The 22,213-nt window shown below is 34.6% G+C and overlaps 1 protein-coding gene across 3 annotated transcripts in view; it reads right to left on the reverse strand.

Annotated features, from left to right (window-relative positions):
• Positions 1-953: 953 nt before the first annotated feature.
• Positions 954-22,213, reverse strand: part of LOC127856057 (MAM and LDL-receptor class A domain-containing protein 1-like) — an 80,360-nt gene continuing 59,100 nt past the window's right edge. Inside the window, exons 3-9 of one of the 3 annotated variants that reach the window (XM_052392045.1) lie at positions 5,449-5,547; positions 4,914-4,980; positions 4,674-4,757; positions 3,857-4,021; positions 3,254-3,519; positions 1,377-1,515; positions 954-1,235 (exon numbers count right to left, since the gene is read on the reverse strand). In XM_052392045.1, the coding sequence (XP_052248005.1) occupies positions 1,144-1,235; positions 1,377-1,515; positions 3,254-3,519; positions 3,857-4,021; positions 4,674-4,757; positions 4,914-4,980; positions 5,449-5,547 (912 nt within the window). In that variant the 3' untranslated portion in view covers positions 954-1,143. Of the gene's footprint in view, positions 1,236-1,376; positions 1,516-3,253; positions 3,520-3,856; positions 4,022-4,673; positions 4,758-4,913; positions 4,981-5,448; positions 5,548-22,213 lie in introns of those variants that run through there. The other 2 variants (XM_052392044.1, XR_008037832.1) reach the window with 2 other exon arrangements.

Here is a 22,213-nt window from a genome sequence, read left to right on the forward strand (position 1 = left end):
TACTCTAAAATTACCGGTATGTAGCCTATCATTCGATATCTCGTCATGCGCGAATTGCCAAGATGACGAGTTTTGCATTAACTCCCATTTTCTCGTGCCGCGCATGGGACAAGTCGGTCCCTCTCTTTTTATGCTAATTTCTCTGCATAATACAGGATAAAATATTCAACAACACCATGTATCAGTTTCTAGTCCAATTTAATGTCTAACATACTTAATATTTTCGGTTATACAAATACAGTCTGATAGCTACATGATCGTATCTTTCTCGATCCGTACACCTCCAAGTCTAAACGCTAACTCCCTATTTCCCTCTAACATTTGCCCCGTGAAATTCAGTTATGAATTCCATTGGTCAGTGTTCTATGCGTGGTTGTTTCTTATTGGATACATTACTTAAGATACTGAATCAATGAAGCCCTGGGAACGGGATAAACAAACCACTAAAATATTTACAAGCTTTATCCAACCTTTTGATGAGAGATTTAACTGAATAAACACTATTGCCTGACCAATACAAACATACCTGGCCTTGTGTCAACTATACTATTCTTTAATCTCTCCCTCATCGATAAGCTTATTTGAACATATGTGCACTTTGTGACTGTCATGTTTACTGGCCATTTTGATAAAATTTTCAATATTTTTTATATGAGGTAAATCTATATATTCCACCCATAATTTCTAACCATAATGTGACACACTGCACTGAGTGCGCAGCAGGCTGCCAGTGAACTGGAGTACAATTACAAATACTTATTATTTAGGGAGGATGAAGGGCGTCAAACAGATAAGAATACACTAGACCTGTAAGTGTTTTTTTTGTTTATTGTTAAAACTGTTCAGGTTTTTTTTGCAATTGATGCCTACATTGTTGTTATGTTTTGTTGTTCATTAAACCTGCAGATACTTACTGGTTTGGATATAATTGTCTATCTGACCCGCAGATGATTTCCAAACCTGTCGAGCATGCAACTGTGGCGGAATTTCTGCAGAAGACATTTTGAAATATGCCGGAATCAGGGCATTGTTCGCTATGACAAGTGCGGGATTCGTTTGCGCTCTCAGGGAAAACATTCCCATGTGTAACTCTGGGTGGAATATAGCATTCTCTTGTTCTACTCTGTGTTCCCCAACCACATGTCACGTCACAAGTCGTCCATGGCATCCACGCATTCCATGCACCGTTAACTGAAAATGTGCGTCTGAACGTTTGTGCGCCATTTCTATTTTATCTATTGAAAACCATATCAAGCAGATTCATGTATATTATACTTAATTTTACACTCCTTTATACACAACGGGACATATCTGCAATACTAGCGTACATATATTTTTTGGTCAAAGTAATACACAGTAGAAACACGGCGACCAACCTCTAGACAATGTCGAGTTAGACACATCAGATCTAGATGCGCTGGGCGGTTTTACGTCACAGTAGCCATCGGAAAGGCTGACGTCATCAATAGCGATATCTCCTAGGTAACCGTTGCCGACAAACCCCGAAATGATTATCTGAAAGAAATACGAACATGTTATATATGATAGCACGTAACATCATATTGTCATCAAAACATAAATTCTAGAAGCATTTTAGTTTAAAATAGCAAGCGTTTAGCTAAATGTGGTTGTCATTGCATTGTGCTCTGTTTGCAATGATGGTGTTGGTTGTTTCGTTCATTAAGAGCCTAAAGGTTTTGTCATTTGTCTATAGATACATTTGGTTGTCTTTCCATTGCGCTCTGTTTGTAATGATGTTGTTTGTTTGTTTCGTTCATTTACAGCCTAAAGGTTTTGGCTTTTGTCTATAACTACTGTTCGTTGTCTTTCCATTGGCTGTGTTTGTAATGCTGGTGTTATTTTGTTCATTTACAGCATAAATGTTTTGGGTGCCTATAACAACATTTGGTTGTCTTGTCATTTAGCTCTGTTTGTAATGATGGTGTTTATTTGTTTCGTTCATTTACAGCCTAAAGGGTTTGGCATTTGTCTATAACTACTGTTGGTTGTCTTTCCATTGCGCTGTGTTTGTAATGCTGGTGTTATTTTGTTCATTTACAGCATAAAGGTTTTGGGTGGCTATAACTACATTTGGTTGTCTTGCCATTTACCTCTGTTTGTAATGATGGTGTTTATTTGTGTCGTTCAATTACAGCGTAAAGGTTTTGGCATTTGTCTATTACTACATTTGGTTGTCTTCCTATTGCGCTCTGTTTGTAATGATGGTGTTTATTTGATTTATCATTTACAGCCGAAAGGTTTTGGCATTTGCCTAAAGCTACATTTGTCTTTGTCTTTCCATTGCGCTCTGACTGTAATGGAGGTGTTTATTTGTTAGTGTGTTTACATCCAAAAGTTTTTGGCATTTGTCCATAGCTACATTTGGGTGTCTTTGAATTGCGGTTTGTTTGTAATGATGGTGTTTTTTGTTCGTGCATTTACAGCCTAATGGTTACGGCATTATTCTATAACTGCATGCGGTTGTATTTTGATTGCGCTTTGTTTGCAATGATGGTGTTCATTTGTTCGTTAAGTTACAGCCTAAAGGTTGTGGCGTTTGTCTATAACTACATATGGTTGTCTCTCCATTGCGCTATGTTTGTAATGATGGTGATTATATGTTTGTTCATTTACAGCCTTAAGGTTTTGGCATTTGTTTATAACTACATTTGGTTGTCTTTTCATAGCGCTCTTTTTGTAACGATGTTGTTAATTAGTTCCATCATTTACAACCTAAATGTGTTTGCATTTGTCTATAGCTACATTTGATTGACTCTCCGTTTTTAATGATGGTGATTTTTGTTCGTTTATTTAAAGCCTTAAGGGTTTGAAAGTATGTATTTATGAAGTACCCTTTTGCTTGCATGACAAATGTTTTGAATCGATTTAAATACTATAAAAGTTCATTTCTTTTCAAAAACTGTTTATGTACCTTATTTGAAAATGCACTTTTGTGCTTTTTTGTTATCATATTAAACATGTGTGTTAATATGTCATATAAATAAGAAAACGTTTACGAATGAACCTAAACTAGGCTTAACAGTTTTACGTACGCGCATGTTCGATGAGAACCCCTAGTACTAATACTTATTTAAGGATAAACCACGATGCATCTTAGCAACGTTTTAGTTTTGAATATGAAATGCAATATGCCTTTGCAATAACAATTGATTAACGTTTTTAGGACTTTTGTTACATACAACATGTATACATGAGACGTACGGGTTACGCTTTAACTCAACCGCACACTTACTGAATAGTTCTGAGCAGACTCAAGGGCAACTTGACCCTGTAACCAAGCGTTGCCATGGTCACCTGTCACTGACCACATAAGGTTACCAGGAACAAATGTTTCCAACGCTTGGTACACGTCCAGTCGGCCTGTAGATGTTCCATACATGTGGTACCAAAACCGGAAACAGTAAATGAGTTGCCCTATAGCCTCGATTATTGGACTCTGTAACCAGGCTGCGTCAAACAATCTTCTCGGTGCGCTTGACTCAATAAATACATACTTTCCTATAATATAAATTAATACAATAAGCTCAAAACAAAGGATCGTAATTTAATTTTGGCAGTCAACAGTCCAATCCTTACTCTATTAAAAACTGAATTAAATTTAGATTTCGACGTCGAAGGGGGACTAGTGGGACTTTTCACACAATTATAATAACGAAAAACACAATTGTAACAATACAACGTTGCATTTAGAAGACATTAATGCCCATTTAAACCTTTTATTGAATAGGTCGGATTCATGTTAAAGTTCAATCCTCGAAAAGTTTATTCCGCTTCTCTCCATAATATAGCAGAACCAGTGTATGATATTGTATTAAAAACAACAACTTATGATCACCTGTTGCATTTCTCAAGGTATGATCAAAGTCCGGCCCAGTATCGTCAGTTGGTGTGGAGGACTGGTACAGAACCCAATCGAAGTCATCCTGACCATGGACATTTCTCCAGGAACACAGCGAGTCCAGATCAAAGTTGCACTGCGCTCGATTCAGACTTTGGGTATCTATATTTATTCGATATAACATATAACTTCGTTTCGTATAGGTGATGATCAATTGGGATTTTACATTTATTACTATCGATTTAGGTAAATTATCTACTTAACTTTTTATGCGTAATACAAAAAATCATGCACACATACAAATTTCCCTAAAAAAGGTATTCGATAAGGTTGTAAACATTAACGCAACCATTAAGTATTATTTCATGCCCATTATATTTACCATACTTGTTCATCACCATTGTTGAATCAGCATTTATTAACACCGCTATTACATGTCTAATGTATGTTGTTTGGCTATGTACTTAAGAATTTGCCAAAACAATTGACTTGACTTTTTTATATCGTCCAACGAACATGCTTCTAAAACAATTGTTTTAATACATTATTGAAACTGTTCTTTGTTAAGGTTGCACAACGTTCGGTTATGTACATCATAGAAAGTTACATTACTTAAAAGTTTTGATTTAAAAAAGATAAAAATAATCATAAACATGTAAACATAGTTGATATGCGCGAAAAGGTTTAATTGTTTGACATGACTTTAAAAAAATATTACTATATGAAATAAAACAAAAATACGCATTTTAAAGAAAAACCCATTGTAATAAGAAATGAATAACGTATTTTTAAAATGTATTCGTATGGCCAACACCTAACAAAAACCGTTTGAGTCCAACGCTTCGCAAGAAGTGATTTCCAAACATTTCTTTTTTGTGTGGAAGTCTTAAGCGGGCGTCTGAAAAATAACCATATATGTTTATTATATTACATGTCTCAACAATAGAAATTTGTAACACACACTAACAAGCTTGATAAATTAATAGGTACTTTTTCATTGAAAAGACAGTTAAAATTAAAATACGAGTTGATATGTAAGTTCTTTAAAACATACGTATATCTTCATTAGGAAACGTCTTGGGGTCGCAAGGAAATAAGGAACCCCGTCCAATGTGAATTTCCTAAATGAAATAAGATCACATTTTTGCGTGAAAGTCTTCACCTGTGGCATTCTTTGTAAAAGTTTGAGGTTTAAATGTTGTGTCTGTTTGGAACGCGTACTAATTAAGACTGATGTTTTCAACAAGAAAACGAACGCTGTTATAATTTTCAATGCTGGGTTATTCCGTTCTATTCAATTAATATATTTAATATTTTTCAGGCACGAAAGTACATGAACATAGATTACTAATGGATATACGTTATCCACAAAATTATGACAGTTACACAAAGTTTGAATGCCTTTCAAACTTATAAAAATGTGTCGTTAAATCGTATCATGATATATGCAAAATCAAATGAATACACATACTGGTTTATGTATTTGTACAGAAACGCTTAGGTTTTAACATTTTCTACATGCAGAGACGTAATTTGGATGATCCGTTTGATCTTTATGTAGAACTAATTTGAGTCTTATAGAGTATTACCGTCTCTTCATCGATTACTGTGACCCAATCATTTCCTTCCGTATAATATCCATGGAAACATTCACCGTTGTCAAGATAACCGAGGATGTCAGATCGGAGGTCTGGTCGGGAATATACCTCAGTCGACTTAAGACCTTCAACGCACAAGCAAACGGCCGCATTTATAAAGCATACTTGCCACTCAAGCAGCGCTAAAATATACAAAATCACAAACCGCATGAAGTTGGTACAACCGAACTGTACAAAAGGAAAGTATCTTATGTTTCCATAGCATTTATGGTCGCAATTTATACGAATTGATAACACGCTTTAATATATATGTCAATAATTTAGTTTCGTTTAGCAAGTATCGCCCCACTAACTTTGGTCCATATATAGAAATTAAAAATCACGCCTTTTCAGCTATCATACAATGTCAGTGTTTAGATTCTAAAGATTGTTTCCAAATTGACATCTTGCAAATACTACATTTCCTGTTGGCCGTCGAAGTTACAATGTAAACGTTAGTCTATTTCTTACTTTTAACGTCGAAATGTGTTTTAATCCATTCAATGACATAGACGTACAATACATTTTACACTTAACCTTTGAATAATTAATCTTAATAGTTTTAACATTTTGTTTTAATTTTAGACAATAATTTGTCCTTAAGAAAAGTAAAACAAAATGTCAATGACGGTCTTTATAAGCGAAGGTGTTTTTCGGCTTTTTTAAACGTCCCATCACGATGCACACATATGCTAACATGAATAAAATGATTGGGTAACAGACTACTAGATTTATCTTATGATTCACTTTAGCAATCCTTTCCAGTTGTTTTTGAAGTTTTAACATACAGCATCCAACGATAAAAGCATATTTGGGAACGAAAAAAGAGGAAAAACTAGGTTTTCATAACAGTTCGTCATTTGAGCGATCTATTTTCATCGCTATGTTATAATATTTTAATATTTTGCATTAAATTTTAATTTGAATTTACTTGATTTTGAAAGGAATTACTTTTAAAGAATTCAACACTTCATATATTTACGTGTGGTGAACAATATTGATACGTCTATACTTTATGCTAAAGTTGATTATTCCATATACTTATAAAATGACGGGAGAAATATACATTTTTTTCCCTTTAAGATTTGTTTTCACGGGATTTGGCTTAATTTTCCGTTGGTTTTGTTTCATGGGTTGCGGCTTAATTTTCCGTTGGTTTTGTTTCACGAATTTTGACTTAATTTTCTGTTGGTACGTTTGTAGGTCGGGGAGGGGGGTTGGTCAGACGTTCGGTAAGTTGTGCGAATCGGTATGATGGTTACTTTGGAGCATAGGCGCACGCCCATCGATATTATGGTCAACATGTAAAAGGTAAAGTTCGAAGGTGATCGTAATATGAAATTAAATGGTAGCAAAAGCCATTTGAAGAAGTAATTTTAAGTAAGTTAACATGAATTTAAAACATCCCGTAAGACTATCCGTTGTAATAAAATACCATCTGGGCATAAGTCAAACCCATGATTATTGACTAGACTATGGTACAGTACAGTTATAGATGCGTTCAATCATTTAATGCTGATTAACATGGTGATAGCAAACACAACACAGTAGCCAGTTGCATTAGCCGAACGGTGGTTGATTGCTGACTGATGTCTAACGGACATTTGTCGCAAATTTAAGGAAATTAAATACACACGCAGGAAAGGTCCAAATTATGCAACACTTAGCCCCCTTGTGTACAGTGGTTGTGATAAAAAATGATTCTAAGGAAAAAAAGAATTTGTTGTAAAATTGTAATTTTAAAAATTTGTAAAGGATTCCCTTTAAAGAGTGAGCCTCTTAGAGGCCTAGGACGATTTATTCATTTATTATCCATTTACAGGTCAAAACCTCTCCGTCCTTAAACATACGAATCGTGTCTTATTTTAGGTAAAGAAGTTGTGCAATCCCCAACCGACACGATTTGACAACAGCCAACTGGTCGTGTTGTGACTTGCACCATGACACTTGCATATCGCGATCAATATCTCGCGTAGTAAGAACACGAATTGAAAGCAGTTTCGAAATAGGAATATCTTTAATTAATGTTAAAGGGACTGTCAACCACGAATGACGAAAAAAGAAAAGTTCTAAAATACCGTATTTTTATATATTTTTTAGTTTATATTGATTAAAATATCACGACTGGTATATTACATTACTTGAAAAAAGTTCATATTTTCAGTATATCTGGTAATAAAATTTCGCAATGTGAAATCGAAAGTACATCGCGAAAATAGGTGACATAACGATGTACACACTATAAATAACGCAAGTAGATTGATCATTTTATATATAAAATATATACAATTCACTACGCATGCACAATTTGCATTCCTGGGTTTACCACGTGTCGATTATGATCAATCTACTGGCGTTATTTATAGTCTACCTGGTAGACATACCTAGTAAAATTCATTTCTAAATAGTCAGAAAATATGAAAACTTTACAACTTTTTTCAAGTAATGTAATATACGAGTCGTAATATTTTAATCAATATTAACTAATAATTGTAAAAAATACGGTATTTTACAACTTTTCTTTTCTTCGTCGTCGTGGTTGACAGTCCCTTTAATATATAAGCATATTAAAATATTAAAAGAAAACGAATTATGATATGTGTACTAACAGTTACACACATTTTTTTGCGTCAAAATAATTAACCTTTTTAATTTTTAAAACAGTTGAAACGTGTTCAGTGGTTACAGAATATACTTGAACAATGAAAGTAAAAGGAAATGTTTAATTTCTGTATTCTGTAAAAAAACCAACAACACACAGCCTGTGAGCATTTCTAATTTGAATTTTAACTTGATTTGGTAACCTGCCTGAGTACATTTTGGATTGACATATTGTAACTCCGACGATTTCTCACCATTTATATAATTATATTTCGTCAATTTAGTATCACTAAACAGGTATTTGCCATCGAACCTTTTGCGAACATGTGAACGTATCGCCTTACGGTTAACTTGAATCAATCTTTTAAAGGGACCTTTTCAAGTTTTGGTAATTTGACAAAAATCGGAAAAGAATGTTTCAGATTCGCAAGTTTTCGTTGTAGTTATGCTATTGGTGTAGAAATAATAATATTGAACACTAACCATGCTCTAAAATATCCATTTTATGCAACTTTTAACGATTTAAAAACCTGAAAATTATAACACGTTAAAAAAGCGAAACAATTGAAGACTTTAGATAGTTCTGTTGTTATCCATATATTGTATTACATTACTTGAATGGCGTATATCAAGTATGAAATCCATCACTCAATGTATAAGCACAGATGGCCGAGTGGTTTATAATCCAGATTTTTTCTCCAAGGGTCAGAGGTTCGAGCAAAGTTGAATAGTACTTTGTTCTTTCTTTAAATCTATTCTTGTTTTTACTAGAGATAATTCGGTCCAATATTTACGTTTATCAATTTGAAGCAGTTAATTACCAACTTCAATACATGCCAAAATCTTTGAAAGGTCCTTTAAACACAAATGGAATATGAATGTAAATGTTGACGTAGAATGATTTTTATCTGACTGTATGAATGAACTAAATATATGTGTGACACCCATTCTAAATTTCGTGATCAAGGTTTTCAATAGATGGGCAATTTGAAATTTTGAGCTGTATTCAGTTTGCTTTTCAATAAACACTCATTGCTTACACATATCTAAAGACACGCGTTTGTGTGTATTTATATGTTCAGCATAGCTGCTATTTCGTTGCTCGCAAACCACCATTTGCCTGTTCACAAATAGTTGTTTATAAAGATACCGGTGCATAGCAAGCAAGACCTACAATCAGACAAGAGGGTTTCCACGATCAACTCAAAAAAGCCGATGACAGGTGACACGGTAACACGGTTAAAGCTACTTCTATGGTGTCCAGTGTTTTAGTTATTAAGAAATTATTCTATAAATACCATATCTAGTTTAAACAGCAGCAGGAATAAAATACAGCAAAACGAGATTACTGCACTGACTCATATAGTATTGTTAAAATGTCGAAACATTCGTTTCCTTGTCTAAATGAATGCAAGGTAAGAACGCCCACTTACTAATAAACGTGATGTATACTCTTTACAAGGACCATATTACAGATACATATGCCTGTATTTAAGTGAGTCAGAAAAATAGTGACCAATGGCAAATGAGCCAAATTGACATGTGTGTGGAAAATGAAATTGGGAGCTAACTACATTATACAAATCAATTTGGCTAAGTGACATAAATCGAACCCTTTCGAAGCCTCTGTTATACCGTATGCACTTTCTGTGCATTGGAAAATGTACTATAGGACATGTTTGATACTATAGCACCTGACAAACATCGCTTTTAAAGGAGTAAATAAATATAATTAAGAAAACTAGAAGCGTTAATTTATATAATTTCATCAGTATCATGAGATGTAATGGGGACATTGTATTGAATACATTTGTGTATTTACAATAAAAAAAAACACTTGTTATAATTTTTATTTAAATTTATATAGATTGTTTTACATGGCTAGATTGTTATAACAGTATATAGAGTTTTGTTTTTTAACAAAATGAAATAATTGCAATGACTATGCTTACGTTGTCGTTATCAGCCGTTGACATATCAGAACAAGATGTCGGACATTTTTTAAAGACATACACGCAACAACGTGCGTTCTAACTCTCACTTGGCTTTATTAAAAGTACATATATTTACCCAACATATTAAAACAAAATATATATCTAAACTCCTTGTTGTGATTTTGGCGCGACGCTATTTTCAATAATCTGCCCACGGAAATTAGAAAGAATTTAGCTCGAAAATACGGTGATGGCGATTGACAGCTGGACGATCTAAGGATGTCATTGAGGACAGGAGTTAATATGTTAGAAGAAGAAAATAAAGGCCTCTTATCGCATGTAAACGAGTACATGTCAATAGCGTCGTTCTACACTGAAATGATTCTGAAGAATCGACGTTAACAGAACAGAGGAATACCGATGACTGAATCTAATGAAAGGAGAAGAAATGAAATTAAATGTGCATTATTTGACGAATCTCACAAATGCACTTTCAAGATAAGATTACAAAAAGTGAAAGGAATGATGTTATGCTTTAATGTCGCAAAGGGTGTCATATCGTAGCAAAAGGTATGTCGCAAAAGAGAAGTCTGTTATGCAAAACGAAACATAGTTCTATCTAGGAAACATTCCCAAGAGCTTCTCCATAAGCCTTAGGCTTGTGATGTGATAAATCTCAAATATTTAAGTTTACACTAAACTTAACATAACAAGAGGGCCTAAAGGCCCTAGGTTGCTCACATTAGTTACGTAGAAACTAACATGTTATATGTAGATTGTGTGATGTTTGTTTGATTACTGTAGTTTTTATTTCAGTTTTTACTCCTCATTTCTCAAAACAGATTGTCCGAAACTAAACACTGTATAGATATTGGCCATTCTCATCATATTTTTTAAGTGCTTGATACCTATGCATTTTAAATATTTTAAACATGTAATGCTAATCATTTAATGTCTTTAGCAAGTGCCGAAGAAATAAAACTCTGTCATTACGTAGTCCTATACAGAGTGAATGGTAGTGTAAGGAAAAACATATTTAAAAATGTTTGCTTGGCCACAACAGGATTAAATAATTTTTACAAAATTCGAAGAATTAGAATTTATGACATAAACTGATGTATATTTATCACTCATAATCACTAATTTAGAGATTTCAATATACATGAATATACAGTTAAATTAGGACAAGGCTATTTTTTTCACTTGTATAAAATAATTCATTAACAGTGTCATTAACTGTAAAAGGATATGTATTCAATGTAAAATAGTATTAGTATAACATTTTAATAGTGTCATGTACTTCGCTTTATTAAATGCTTGGTCTTATGGTTGATTCAACACACCTCTCACATGACAAATTACACACACCAACACACCCATCTCAATACGGGTTAAACTTTATAGTATTCAAATATATTACAATATATATATGCTGTATTATTTCGCCGTGCACATTATAAATCAGTAACGTTTGAGAAACACAATGCCTGCTACTGCACTTTGAAACTGCACAGCAGCCAGTTTACAGAAAATTTTCAGGTACAAGGCCCGTTACTTCGTCAAAAATCAATATGCCGGAACGAAATTCGAAGTTGATCTGTGTGTCATGTAGGTAAGACTCACACACCAACAAAAAGGTCAGTGTCTGAAAGCGTTTGAAACAGATTCCAGATAGACGGACTGAAACAGACTGACTGACGGTCGGGCAGTGAGACTGCCATATGCCACTCTACCGGGGGAATACAAACCAAATAATTTGTAATTTGAAAGTTATTTTCATTTGAGTTACCTTTCAATACGAATAACATATCTTCTATTGAGCTTGCACGACCATTTAGCTGATCGGAATTCACTGGGGAGAAATATCATGTTTAGTCTCTTTGAGGCGTAACAACCCTGAACCAGTTCATTTCTGTGTTTATCAATGACAGGAACAAAGAAGAACTGATTGCTTTGTATAATTAACCTCTTGAAGAACAATGTGCTTATACGCTAATTACCGCCTATTGTATGCTGGAATTTAAGCAGCAAAGTCATTAAAGTGACATACCGGCACCTTCAATAAACATGTAAAGCTATGCTTGTTAAACAATAGATAACAGTTTGAACCAATAATGCATAAACAATACAGATAGGATATATAATTTCATGTTTTAAGCTATTGAGTGGAAACCATATTTTAACGGCAGTAAGTTTGAATTGCAAAACAAACACCATGCGCAATGCAAAGTGCCATTATAATAATCAATCTCTTTTTATTGGACTAAAACCATTTGTGTATTATTAATTATACTTATCATATAGACCTTTAATCCAGCCATCAAACCAATATTAATTAATTATATAAACCATGAGATAAGCTTTCAAAATTTCAATGATAACTTTTCACTAAATAAGCTTATTTTGTTTTTTTGTTAGAGCCGAAACCGTTTTACTAGAAAGGATCTTAACAGATGCCAGAATTCATATCCAGGTATCTGTATGTAATATCGGGATACTATCGTGATAACTGTATAGATCAACAATATCTGCCAACATTTCTTATTTGCATATTCTTTTATCAGAAGGAATTAATAAATAATAAGTTATATGCAATCCTTTTACTTTAGATCAATTTATACCTATCAGATTACTAAAATCCACAAGAAAATTACTCATTTTATGCTAACAAATATTTATAAATTGAGAATAAATCAATATTTAATGCACTTAGGTTCAACTTATAGAGCTAAATAAGGAAATGAACTCAATGCTGCAACCTATTAAACAAATATGTTTTTGCAACCCATTAAAACAATTTGTTATGGCAAACGTTGAATTGAGCATTTTAGCGCCAGTAATTATGTAACATATAGACTTTTTGAGGTTAGGAATTGGGCTGAATTTCGGCGCCAACTTCGACAAAGTAAATACCACTGTAAGTCTAACTTGAAGCTCAGGAAGCTGAGATGACATGCTAGCCTCGCTGATATTCACAAGGGCCGAGTTTGAGTTCTGATAAACGTCGGGTCCACAGTCAAAGGGCATACTGGACAACACAACATAACTGCTGTAAGTTTGCAAAGCCTTTCTTAGCGTGAGTTAAATGCGTTGCCCTTTGTGCTCGTAGTGTCAAGTGCTCTTAACAAAACCGGACGTGTTCACTTCAAGCACCTTGTTTCCAATATTAGGTGGAATTCGCGTCTGAGGCACAACCCATGGATGTAGCATGCTCTGGGTGTTCACAATGAAATTGTTACTGCCTCTCTTTGTCTGCAACAGCGTCAAAAGCGTGTTCTCTTTGGACAGTTTGGACAGTTTGGACGCCTTAGAGGACAAACCGGGACAGTCCAATACGCTACTACTGTCCAACCTATCGACAACAAAAGTATCCCTCTTGGAAATCTTACACTTCTGAATAAATCGCTTCAATTGTTCCTTGATATTATCCCGTTCCTAGCAGAATGTATGTATGTCGCATAAAGAATGAAACAAGTTATTCAACTTTTTTTCCGTGAGATTCTTCATGATGTCCTCAGCAAAAGCTAGCTGTTAGCGTTACCATAACTTCTGCTATAACTTCTCGTGTCTGTAACACTAATCCCACTCCGGCCCTCGAGCTAAACAAAACTACTCGGGTTTTATTAGGGAAAACTCGACACGGATATTACGGTTGTTGAGAACAGCGTGTTAAAACTCAATATGGTCAGATTTTCCTGCAGAACGGCATTGCTCAATGATGCTGAGCCTTTGATGCCGGAGGTCAATGGGGAGGAGTTAGAGGTCAGGGGTTGGCAAGGGTCGTCCTGGACTGGGACTTCTGCAGGGCGGACTGGTGCTGTTCATTGGCCAACTCAATATCAATCCTGGTGCTCTCCTAAAAACAACAACAGCACAGTAGTTTATAGGAACTTGTACCAAATACATATATTACAATCTATAACAAACTTTGCCTCTTGATTGGATGTGATGGTTTTTAACAGCAAAACTTCATTCTCATTAATTTCTTATTTGGCATTTCATTGGTTCCTTGTCCATAATAGCATGACAATTAATACAATTAAACCATTTCGTATTAAAATATTAAAAGTGTAAATTCATAATTATTAGTCTTACTTAACATTCAGAGATGTAATTTAATAAGCCATTTTGCGACTCATCAATATTAGAAAGTGTCGTCCCAGATTTGCATGTGAAGGCCACATCTAATCACTAATCACGGAGTACACTTTCTGACTAGACTGGATTTTCAAAAAGAAGATTCTTTTTTCAACAAAAAAAAATACCTTGAAGAGGAAAGTGTTTTCCATGATAAGCCAGTGCGGACTGCACATGCTAATCTGTGACAACAATTTCAGCACATGCAGTAAGCCCCATTTTTCCACATCACTGCTTATTTATCTTTTAGCCAGTTTTTTACTGCATAAAAAAAAGAAAATCATCTTGTCAAAAATTGAATATTTTTTAATTGTACTCATTCTATTAATCACTTTACTTTTACAATGCCTTCGCATATGTTTTATTCTTAATATATGTTAAGATAAATGGGAGGCAACAATTTAATATTAATGTCTTCCCAAATTTGCAAAAAACACACACAATTTTTTGCCATGTCTTTACAGATCCTTGACGGTTAAATTCTGTTTAAATTCGCACTAGACAACAATTTCAAAGTAAATCAACATGTAACAAAAGTTGTAAGACATAATAAAAATAAATAAAAAATAAAACAACTTAAGGGCAATAATTCACTGCTGGTACAAATCTACAGTTCTCTCTCTAGTCAGTGTCATCTAAACTAATTAAACAGCAATTACAGAGAAAAACGCACTGCTAGTGCAGTTCTACAGTTCTCTCCATTGTAAGTGTCAGCTAAAATGTCCTTCATGATGCAATACGCAGACATGGAAAGGCCGCGTCACACTCACATTGCTGGGCGTTGATACGGCTGAGCCTTTCACTAGATGGTTCTCTTCTTTGCTGAGCATTTGCTGTAACATTTAGCGAACCAATATGAAATATGTTGGCCCAGTCAGTCTTTTGAACTAGTAAGTAAGTCATAAACCAGCATTTTTTTTTGCCCAATTGAAAAAAGTATCTGTACCACACCGATTGGGAAAATTTGTGTAATAATATCTAACATCGGGAAAATTCCTAGCGTAATATCTTTAAATTTGGGAATAGGTCTTTCTAATTGCATGGAACTTAATTGCACAAATCCCATTAACATATTCCTTTTCATGCGTTTTTGCTGAAATGTTAAGTTTCAGTGCTCAGTGCCTATTACGCGTACTTTATAAAGAAGAAAAGAAAAGGATGTTCATATACACCTGGGAGTAAAATTAGGTTACAGGCCACCTGCCCTTAATAACTACCAGCTAACAACACTAGTTTGCCTGTACTTTGATGATGTCCATAAATCAATATTTACACAGTAACTAATACCTATACAAGAAATTTGTTTTTCCAAGTAAATTGTAAACAATAACTTTGTTTCAAATGATATTTTGTGAAAAATAAGTCTCGAACTTTTCATTATTGTGAAAAAATGTGTAGCAACTCTTTAAAAACTGCAAACTTCTTTAAATTGGGACCTTTTGAACTACTATAAGTATCGCTCAACAATTATTTTTAATTTGCATTTACATGTGCACCAATGTCTTAATTACCACTTTTTAATAATATTGTTTGTTATAACATTTTTGTTCTAATCCGAATTTTTCAATACCAACAGACTGGAAGCGGACTAAACTTGAGCCATATTCCGGTAAAACTGGGCTTAATGAATGTGTATAGTGCCACATTAGCCTGTGCAGTCGACACAGGCTAACATGAGACGACACTTTCCACCAAGACTTGATTTTTGTTTAGAAGAAATTCCCTTAAAACGGAACCTCAAAAGGAAAAAAGGAAACGGAATTACCGCTAATTAGTTTGTGTGCGCACTGCACCGGCTTTTCTGTGAATGGGACTTAAAACACATTAAGCACTCTTTTCCCAGAACAAGGCTCACCTGGTATCATCTTGAACAATAGACTGTAGGGGGACTTACTTTGACCCTCATTATGAGAAAACAGGGCTTTATAAATTGTGAACTTAGTGACTTCCCAGATTAGCCCATACAGCCACAAAGGCTAATCGGGGACAACACTTTCCGCTAGACGGAATTTCGTTGAGAAGAGACTACCTTTTTACGAAATATTCCATAAATGTGGAAATTGTCGTTCGTTATTTCCCTGTGTAAACTGCACATTCTTATCTGGGACGACACTTTACTCACATGCATTTGGTCCTGTTTTTCCCAGAGCGAGCCACATATGTTTCTTGAAAAACACTCTATAACAGACTGGAAGCTGATTTACATTGAGTAAAATTCTGCCGGGTTTCTTACAGTAAGCAGAATGTTGCTGGGTTTGTAATTTTGAGTAGCATGTTGATGGGCTTCTTACCTTTAGTAAAATATTCCTATATTTCTTACAGTGAGTAGAATGTTACTGGGTTTGTAACCCAGGGTAGAATGTTTCTGGGTTTCTTACCGTAAGTAGAATGTTGCTGGGTTTCCTACCTTGACAAAAATATAGCAGGGTTTCTTACCATGAATACAATGTTGCTGGATTTGTTACCCGAGTAGAATGTTACTATGCTTTTACCGTGAGTAGAATGTTGCTGGGTTCCTTACAGTTAGTAAAATGTTGATGTGTTTCTTACATCAAGTAAAATGTTACCGGATTGCTTACCTTGAGTACAAGGATGCGAGATTTCTTTGCCTCTGCCTCGCTGTAGCCAATCTCAAAACTTACTTTGACGACTGACTAGACGGGACGGTTACCCGTAGTTGGTTGAGCACCCGAAGAGAACTAGGAAGAGAAATGGAACTTGCAGGCTTAGGAAATATGGGTAAAACTTAAGGTGTCCGTAAAACAGTGATTTTGTCACTCTAGATATTGTGATTTATTTATTTCACTTTACCTTCAATTGGAAATATTAGGAAGTCGTTTGGGAAAAAATCATAGTTGTAGAATTGGGAATGGGGCCGATTTCGGACTCGAAATTTGAAAATAAACAGCAACAATGTATACACACCAAGAACTTAACACTTCCTCGCGAACAGGCTCAATACGACCAAGGAATTCAATGGAATAGATTCCAATCATTTAAACTTAATCAAATATCTCACAACTTTATAAAAACTAAAGGACACATGGGAAGACAGAAATTCTTGAGGTGGTGTGTTACTGAGGTTTCTGTATCGGTAAGTTGGAAAGCATTGAGCTGAAAAAAGGTTTTTAGTTGTTGATCCTCAAATATAAAAGTCGTGCTGTAAACACGATATACAAAAGAAAAGACGCCATTTTACCTTCTGTGAAATCATGTTATTCTTGCTACTAAATATTTAGCGTTCTTAATACAGAGGTTACACTGAAAAAAAAACATTATTCTTCGTGGGACAATATTTTTTGTTGAGTTTAAGGGTTGAACGATCCCCAGATTTATCACAAACACACATGAAAATAACTGATACAAATACCTCATTTATTTTTCAAACTGAGAAATCCACGTATTAACTTCTGTGTCCATGAAAGTATTTTTTAACTACGAAATTTCAGGTGGACGCATATAAATGATTTTACACTATACAAACAATTAAAGAGGATATTTTACCTTATGTTTATTCTTTTTGACCTCATCTTTTTGCATTCTTTATAAACAAGAAATACCAAAGCAGGCCTTTTCCTTGCGTACGTATAGGTCTGTTAAAGGGATTCATACCCAATGCGTTTAAAAAAAATAAGTGCCTTATGATAAATATATCTCAATCATATTTCAATTAGTTCTAACAAAGTAAACGACTAGCATAATATTATTTTATTCCTAAAATATGAAGTATCAGAAAGAATTATATTATATTTGTTTTTTCCCAAATAAATGGACTTTTCGAGAGTGAAAAATTCCAATTCCCCAAATCGCATTTTCCACCAATATGGCCAAAAAAAGGCTTGACAATTTAAGCGTCTATGTTACCTTGTGCGTATTCGTTTCATTCTTGTTCACCACATCCTCAGCATCGTTTTCCTCACTCAGCAGCGACCGAAGCAGCAGAATAGCTTGATGTATTTCTTGTATGTATATTTAGGACTCACACACATTTATATAAATGCAATTAAAAATCATTAACAAATGTTCAACAGCATAAAACGAAGTAAATAAATAAATCTCACATCAAGTGTGAACATTTTGTTAACAAGACTCAAAACATCAATATATATACTCCTCCAAAGATTACTACAACTATTTCATATTTTATAAAAAAGTATCCATCGAGATACATTTCTTAAATAACATGGTGTATATAGAACCGAAAATCCAACAATGGCCTCAGTTGCTATGTACATGTGCTTCTATGTACAAACATTAAATTTTCAGTCGAAATCCTTTTTTTCATGCACAGTTAAAATGTTTTTAATTAAATGACAATTATGAAACAAATTTTAAGACATCAACACATTATATGTATTAGATCTAATATTCAAAGAAAAACTTAACATTGTATACGTAAATATCAATATTTGTACACAAGTGAGTTGCATCTGCAACCAGAAACACAATGTTGTATTGAAATATAATACACTGCAATGTTCTTATTATCAATAACACATTGCAATTCAAATAGCAATCACTAATAGAAACTAACATATACATGTACACACTATTCCACTCTGAACACCAGGATGTTGTTGTCCGACTGCTGTCCCACAATTATTGAGGATGTAGTGCTGCTGTAGCAGACTGACATTGGGTTCCTCAAACCATCCCTCTCCCGTGTAGCCAGAGTGGCCAGCTTTCTCTTCCCCTCACTGTCCACCTGTATAATAGATTCAGACACACCTCCACACACCAGCAGCTGGCCTGCAGGGGAAACATGTATTCCTTGTGGGCAGACTAGCTCTGTGTCTGTACATGTAGCCAGGACTGTTCCATCTCTGGCCAGGGTGAGGAGCTTGCTCTCGGGGTAGCTCATTATGTACAGCTTGTCTCCTGTGGGACTCACAGCACACCTGTCTACCACAAAACAGAGCAACATCAAGATATTGAATTACTGTAAACGTTAAACAATCTTATTAAACATACTGTAGGGGAATTGTTGTATGCATATGTTGCTATAAATAAGCCTTCACACATCTTTATTATATGCATACAATCCAATTATATAAATAGTTGCAGTTTCTTGTGTAAACGATTGCCATGTTGAAATTTGAATGGTGAGTTAATGAAGTGTAGCACAATTACATAGAAGAGAACAATTACATATACGGAAATAATTGCACATTAAAAAAAAAACACTAGTTTATTATGAATGTTAATACATGCAACAATTATAGATTTCCCACACATGTACAAATGTGATCGCAATGTACTGATATAAGTGAAATTGACAGAAGAAGACTTCATACATATGCAGTGTTAAGACTTTATTTGTGTTTTTAAAGTGTTTAGAACAAGAAAAATAAAAAAGATTTCAAACAACAAATGTTGATGCTTTCTTATCTAGTGTTTTACCATTTGCATTACAACAGCAAACTGTTAAAATGAATTATAATTAATTAATACTTTTAAACACTTCTTGAAACTCAACAACAATTATGTAATGAGTACCTATTTTATACAATGTTATGATTTGTTTTCAATTTATAAACCATATTGTACAAAAAGTTGACAGCCACAAAATATGAACACCATGTCCGAAAGTGTCTCTTTTTTAAGAACTCAGTCAGTATTTGTAGACATGTCATATAGTAAAAATACTCACTCATGGTTATATAAATCAATAATAGTGAAATTATTTCTGGCTATTGTAACAATCAATGAAAAACGTAAACTATATAAAATTTACAATAACTTTGTAATAAATACTTGTAATGGTGTAGGATGAATCCTTTATGTTCCGTACCTATATGTCTACATGATTTGTATTGATAGAGGCTGCATACAAGTTTGCCACTCAGTGAGTACTTTAACAGTGCATAATAACAGCTGATAAACCGGTCTCCGTGGTGGTGGACAATACCACTACAGGTATGTTGTAATTCAAGCTTCCCTGCCTCAGCAAGCTGGCCCTGTCTGACTGTAATAAACTGGACCTCGTGTGTTTTGCTAGCATTCACAGTCACTGCAACCACACTGGATGTGATATGACACATGTCCTGTGGATGACCAATCACACCAAAGTGACTCACCACCTGGTACTGCTGGTTCAGCAGTTTGACTTTCTTATTACCCCAGTCTGCAACCAGAACTCGTCCATCTGGAAGGACACATATGGCTGTGATAAAGCACGTGGTTGTATCACTTGGTATTCTCACAGTGTGCTCAGACTTCCCACAGACAGTGACCAAATCGGTATGCCATAAAACTCTCACAAGACCTGACAGTTTAGACAAGTACAGTTCAATGTCAGTGTATGCATTCATACTCTTTACCAGCCTCCCCAGACCTGACAGTTTGACGATGTACTGCTCAGTGACTTGAATAGTTTGATTTAATACCGAACATTCAAGTTTAACACTGTTCTCATCCAGGTATGATTCAACTTGTTGTATTTTGTTCTTGCATTTTTGACTTGCTATAAAGCAGAGTTTCTTCTTGTTTTTGTCATTGCTGTATAGAAGGAGTTCATGGAGTGCTTTTAATTCATGATGATGACGGATGCAGGTTTCAACACCAGTCTTGAGAGAAGCTTCAAGCCTTAATATTGTCATTTTTGCTTCATTCAAAGAAATATTCTCTATATTAAACAAAGTGTAATGCATTAATTCATGAATTTTATTTTCCTCAACTTTAGTTGTTTTCTTTAAATAGCTCCGCCCAATTTTGTACATAGTGGATTTAATATTGTTGTTCATTTTGTGTACCATGCGTTCTTGCCCATGGTATGAACTCTTCAGATCCTGGATTCCGGACTCACAGCACCACTGAAGCTTCCTCAGTTTTCTCATATTGATCAGGAGCTTCTCAAACAGTTCTTGTACGTCTGCTGCCTGTTTCTTGGCTGAGTTAAGTGTCACGTTTTTGCATTTTCTGAAAGAAAATATTTATTGCAATATAATGAAACAAGAAGGCAGTAACCTGAGACTAAACTGTTCTGAGAAGGAAGTGGTCACAAGGTCTCACAATAGGCTAACAAGGAAAACTGCCCAACACCTGCCAGCCATGTTTTTGAACAAACCATATTCCTTTTCAAAATCAACCTAGATATCATAACAAGTTTTCAATGTTCTCAACAAGTTGCAAGATAATTCTGTAAAAAGGCGAGTTATCCAGTTTAGAGTGTTTTACAGCAATATAAGAAAAACTGCCATACCTCATGGCGGGTATGTATTTCAATAGACCTGAACAATATTATCTTAATTGGTGGATAAATAATAAGAACAAACATCTGGAGCACTTTCATGAAGATTGCACTAACACGAATCTTTTCAAACTGTTTCTTTAATTTGCCTTATAACCTAGAGTTTGACGCTACATGTACCTGTTTCCAACTCCGCCAAGATATATTTGGGACATATCTTTTCACCATTTTATATGAAGATTTGTCATGGTTTCAAAGTTTTAAACCGCATATGACCCCGTTTTGAACGCACACTAGATACAAATTGGCCAAAGTTTGACAAAATTTAATGACAAATAACACAAGGAATGTGACTATATACTGTTCTCAAGTAACTAAGTTTTTGACCCCCACATGACCCAGTTTTTAATATGACAAAATATAAGTCTAACGCACATTCTTACTAAGTTTAATGAACATTGAACCGTAATTAATTTGGCCTCTAAAGTGTGGACAAACTTTTTTTCTTTAATATGATATAGTGGCCTAGTTAACAAACCCACATGAGCCAGTTTCAAAGTCAGCCAAAATAGTATTTCGACAAATGTCCTGACCATGCTGCATGAAGACTGGGCAATACATGTGGCCAATAGAGTGTTTACAAGCTTTTTCTTCAATGTGAGTAATGACATAGTTTTAGCCCCACGTTATCTGACTGAGTTATATATGGAATAAATAATTAAACACATTTTCATATAGATTTTGCAAAACATGTTGTCTCTTTAGTGATAACAAGCTTTTTCTTTAATATGACTTTGTGACCCATTTTTTGATTCTTCTTGACCCAGTTTAAAACTCAGCTGAGCTATCATTGAGA

The sequence above is a fragment of the Dreissena polymorpha genome, chromosome 13 (genome assembly GCF_020536995.1).
Source record: "Dreissena polymorpha isolate Duluth1 chromosome 13, UMN_Dpol_1.0, whole genome shotgun sequence".
NCBI lineage: Eukaryota > Metazoa > Mollusca > Bivalvia > Myida > Dreissenidae > Dreissena > Dreissena polymorpha.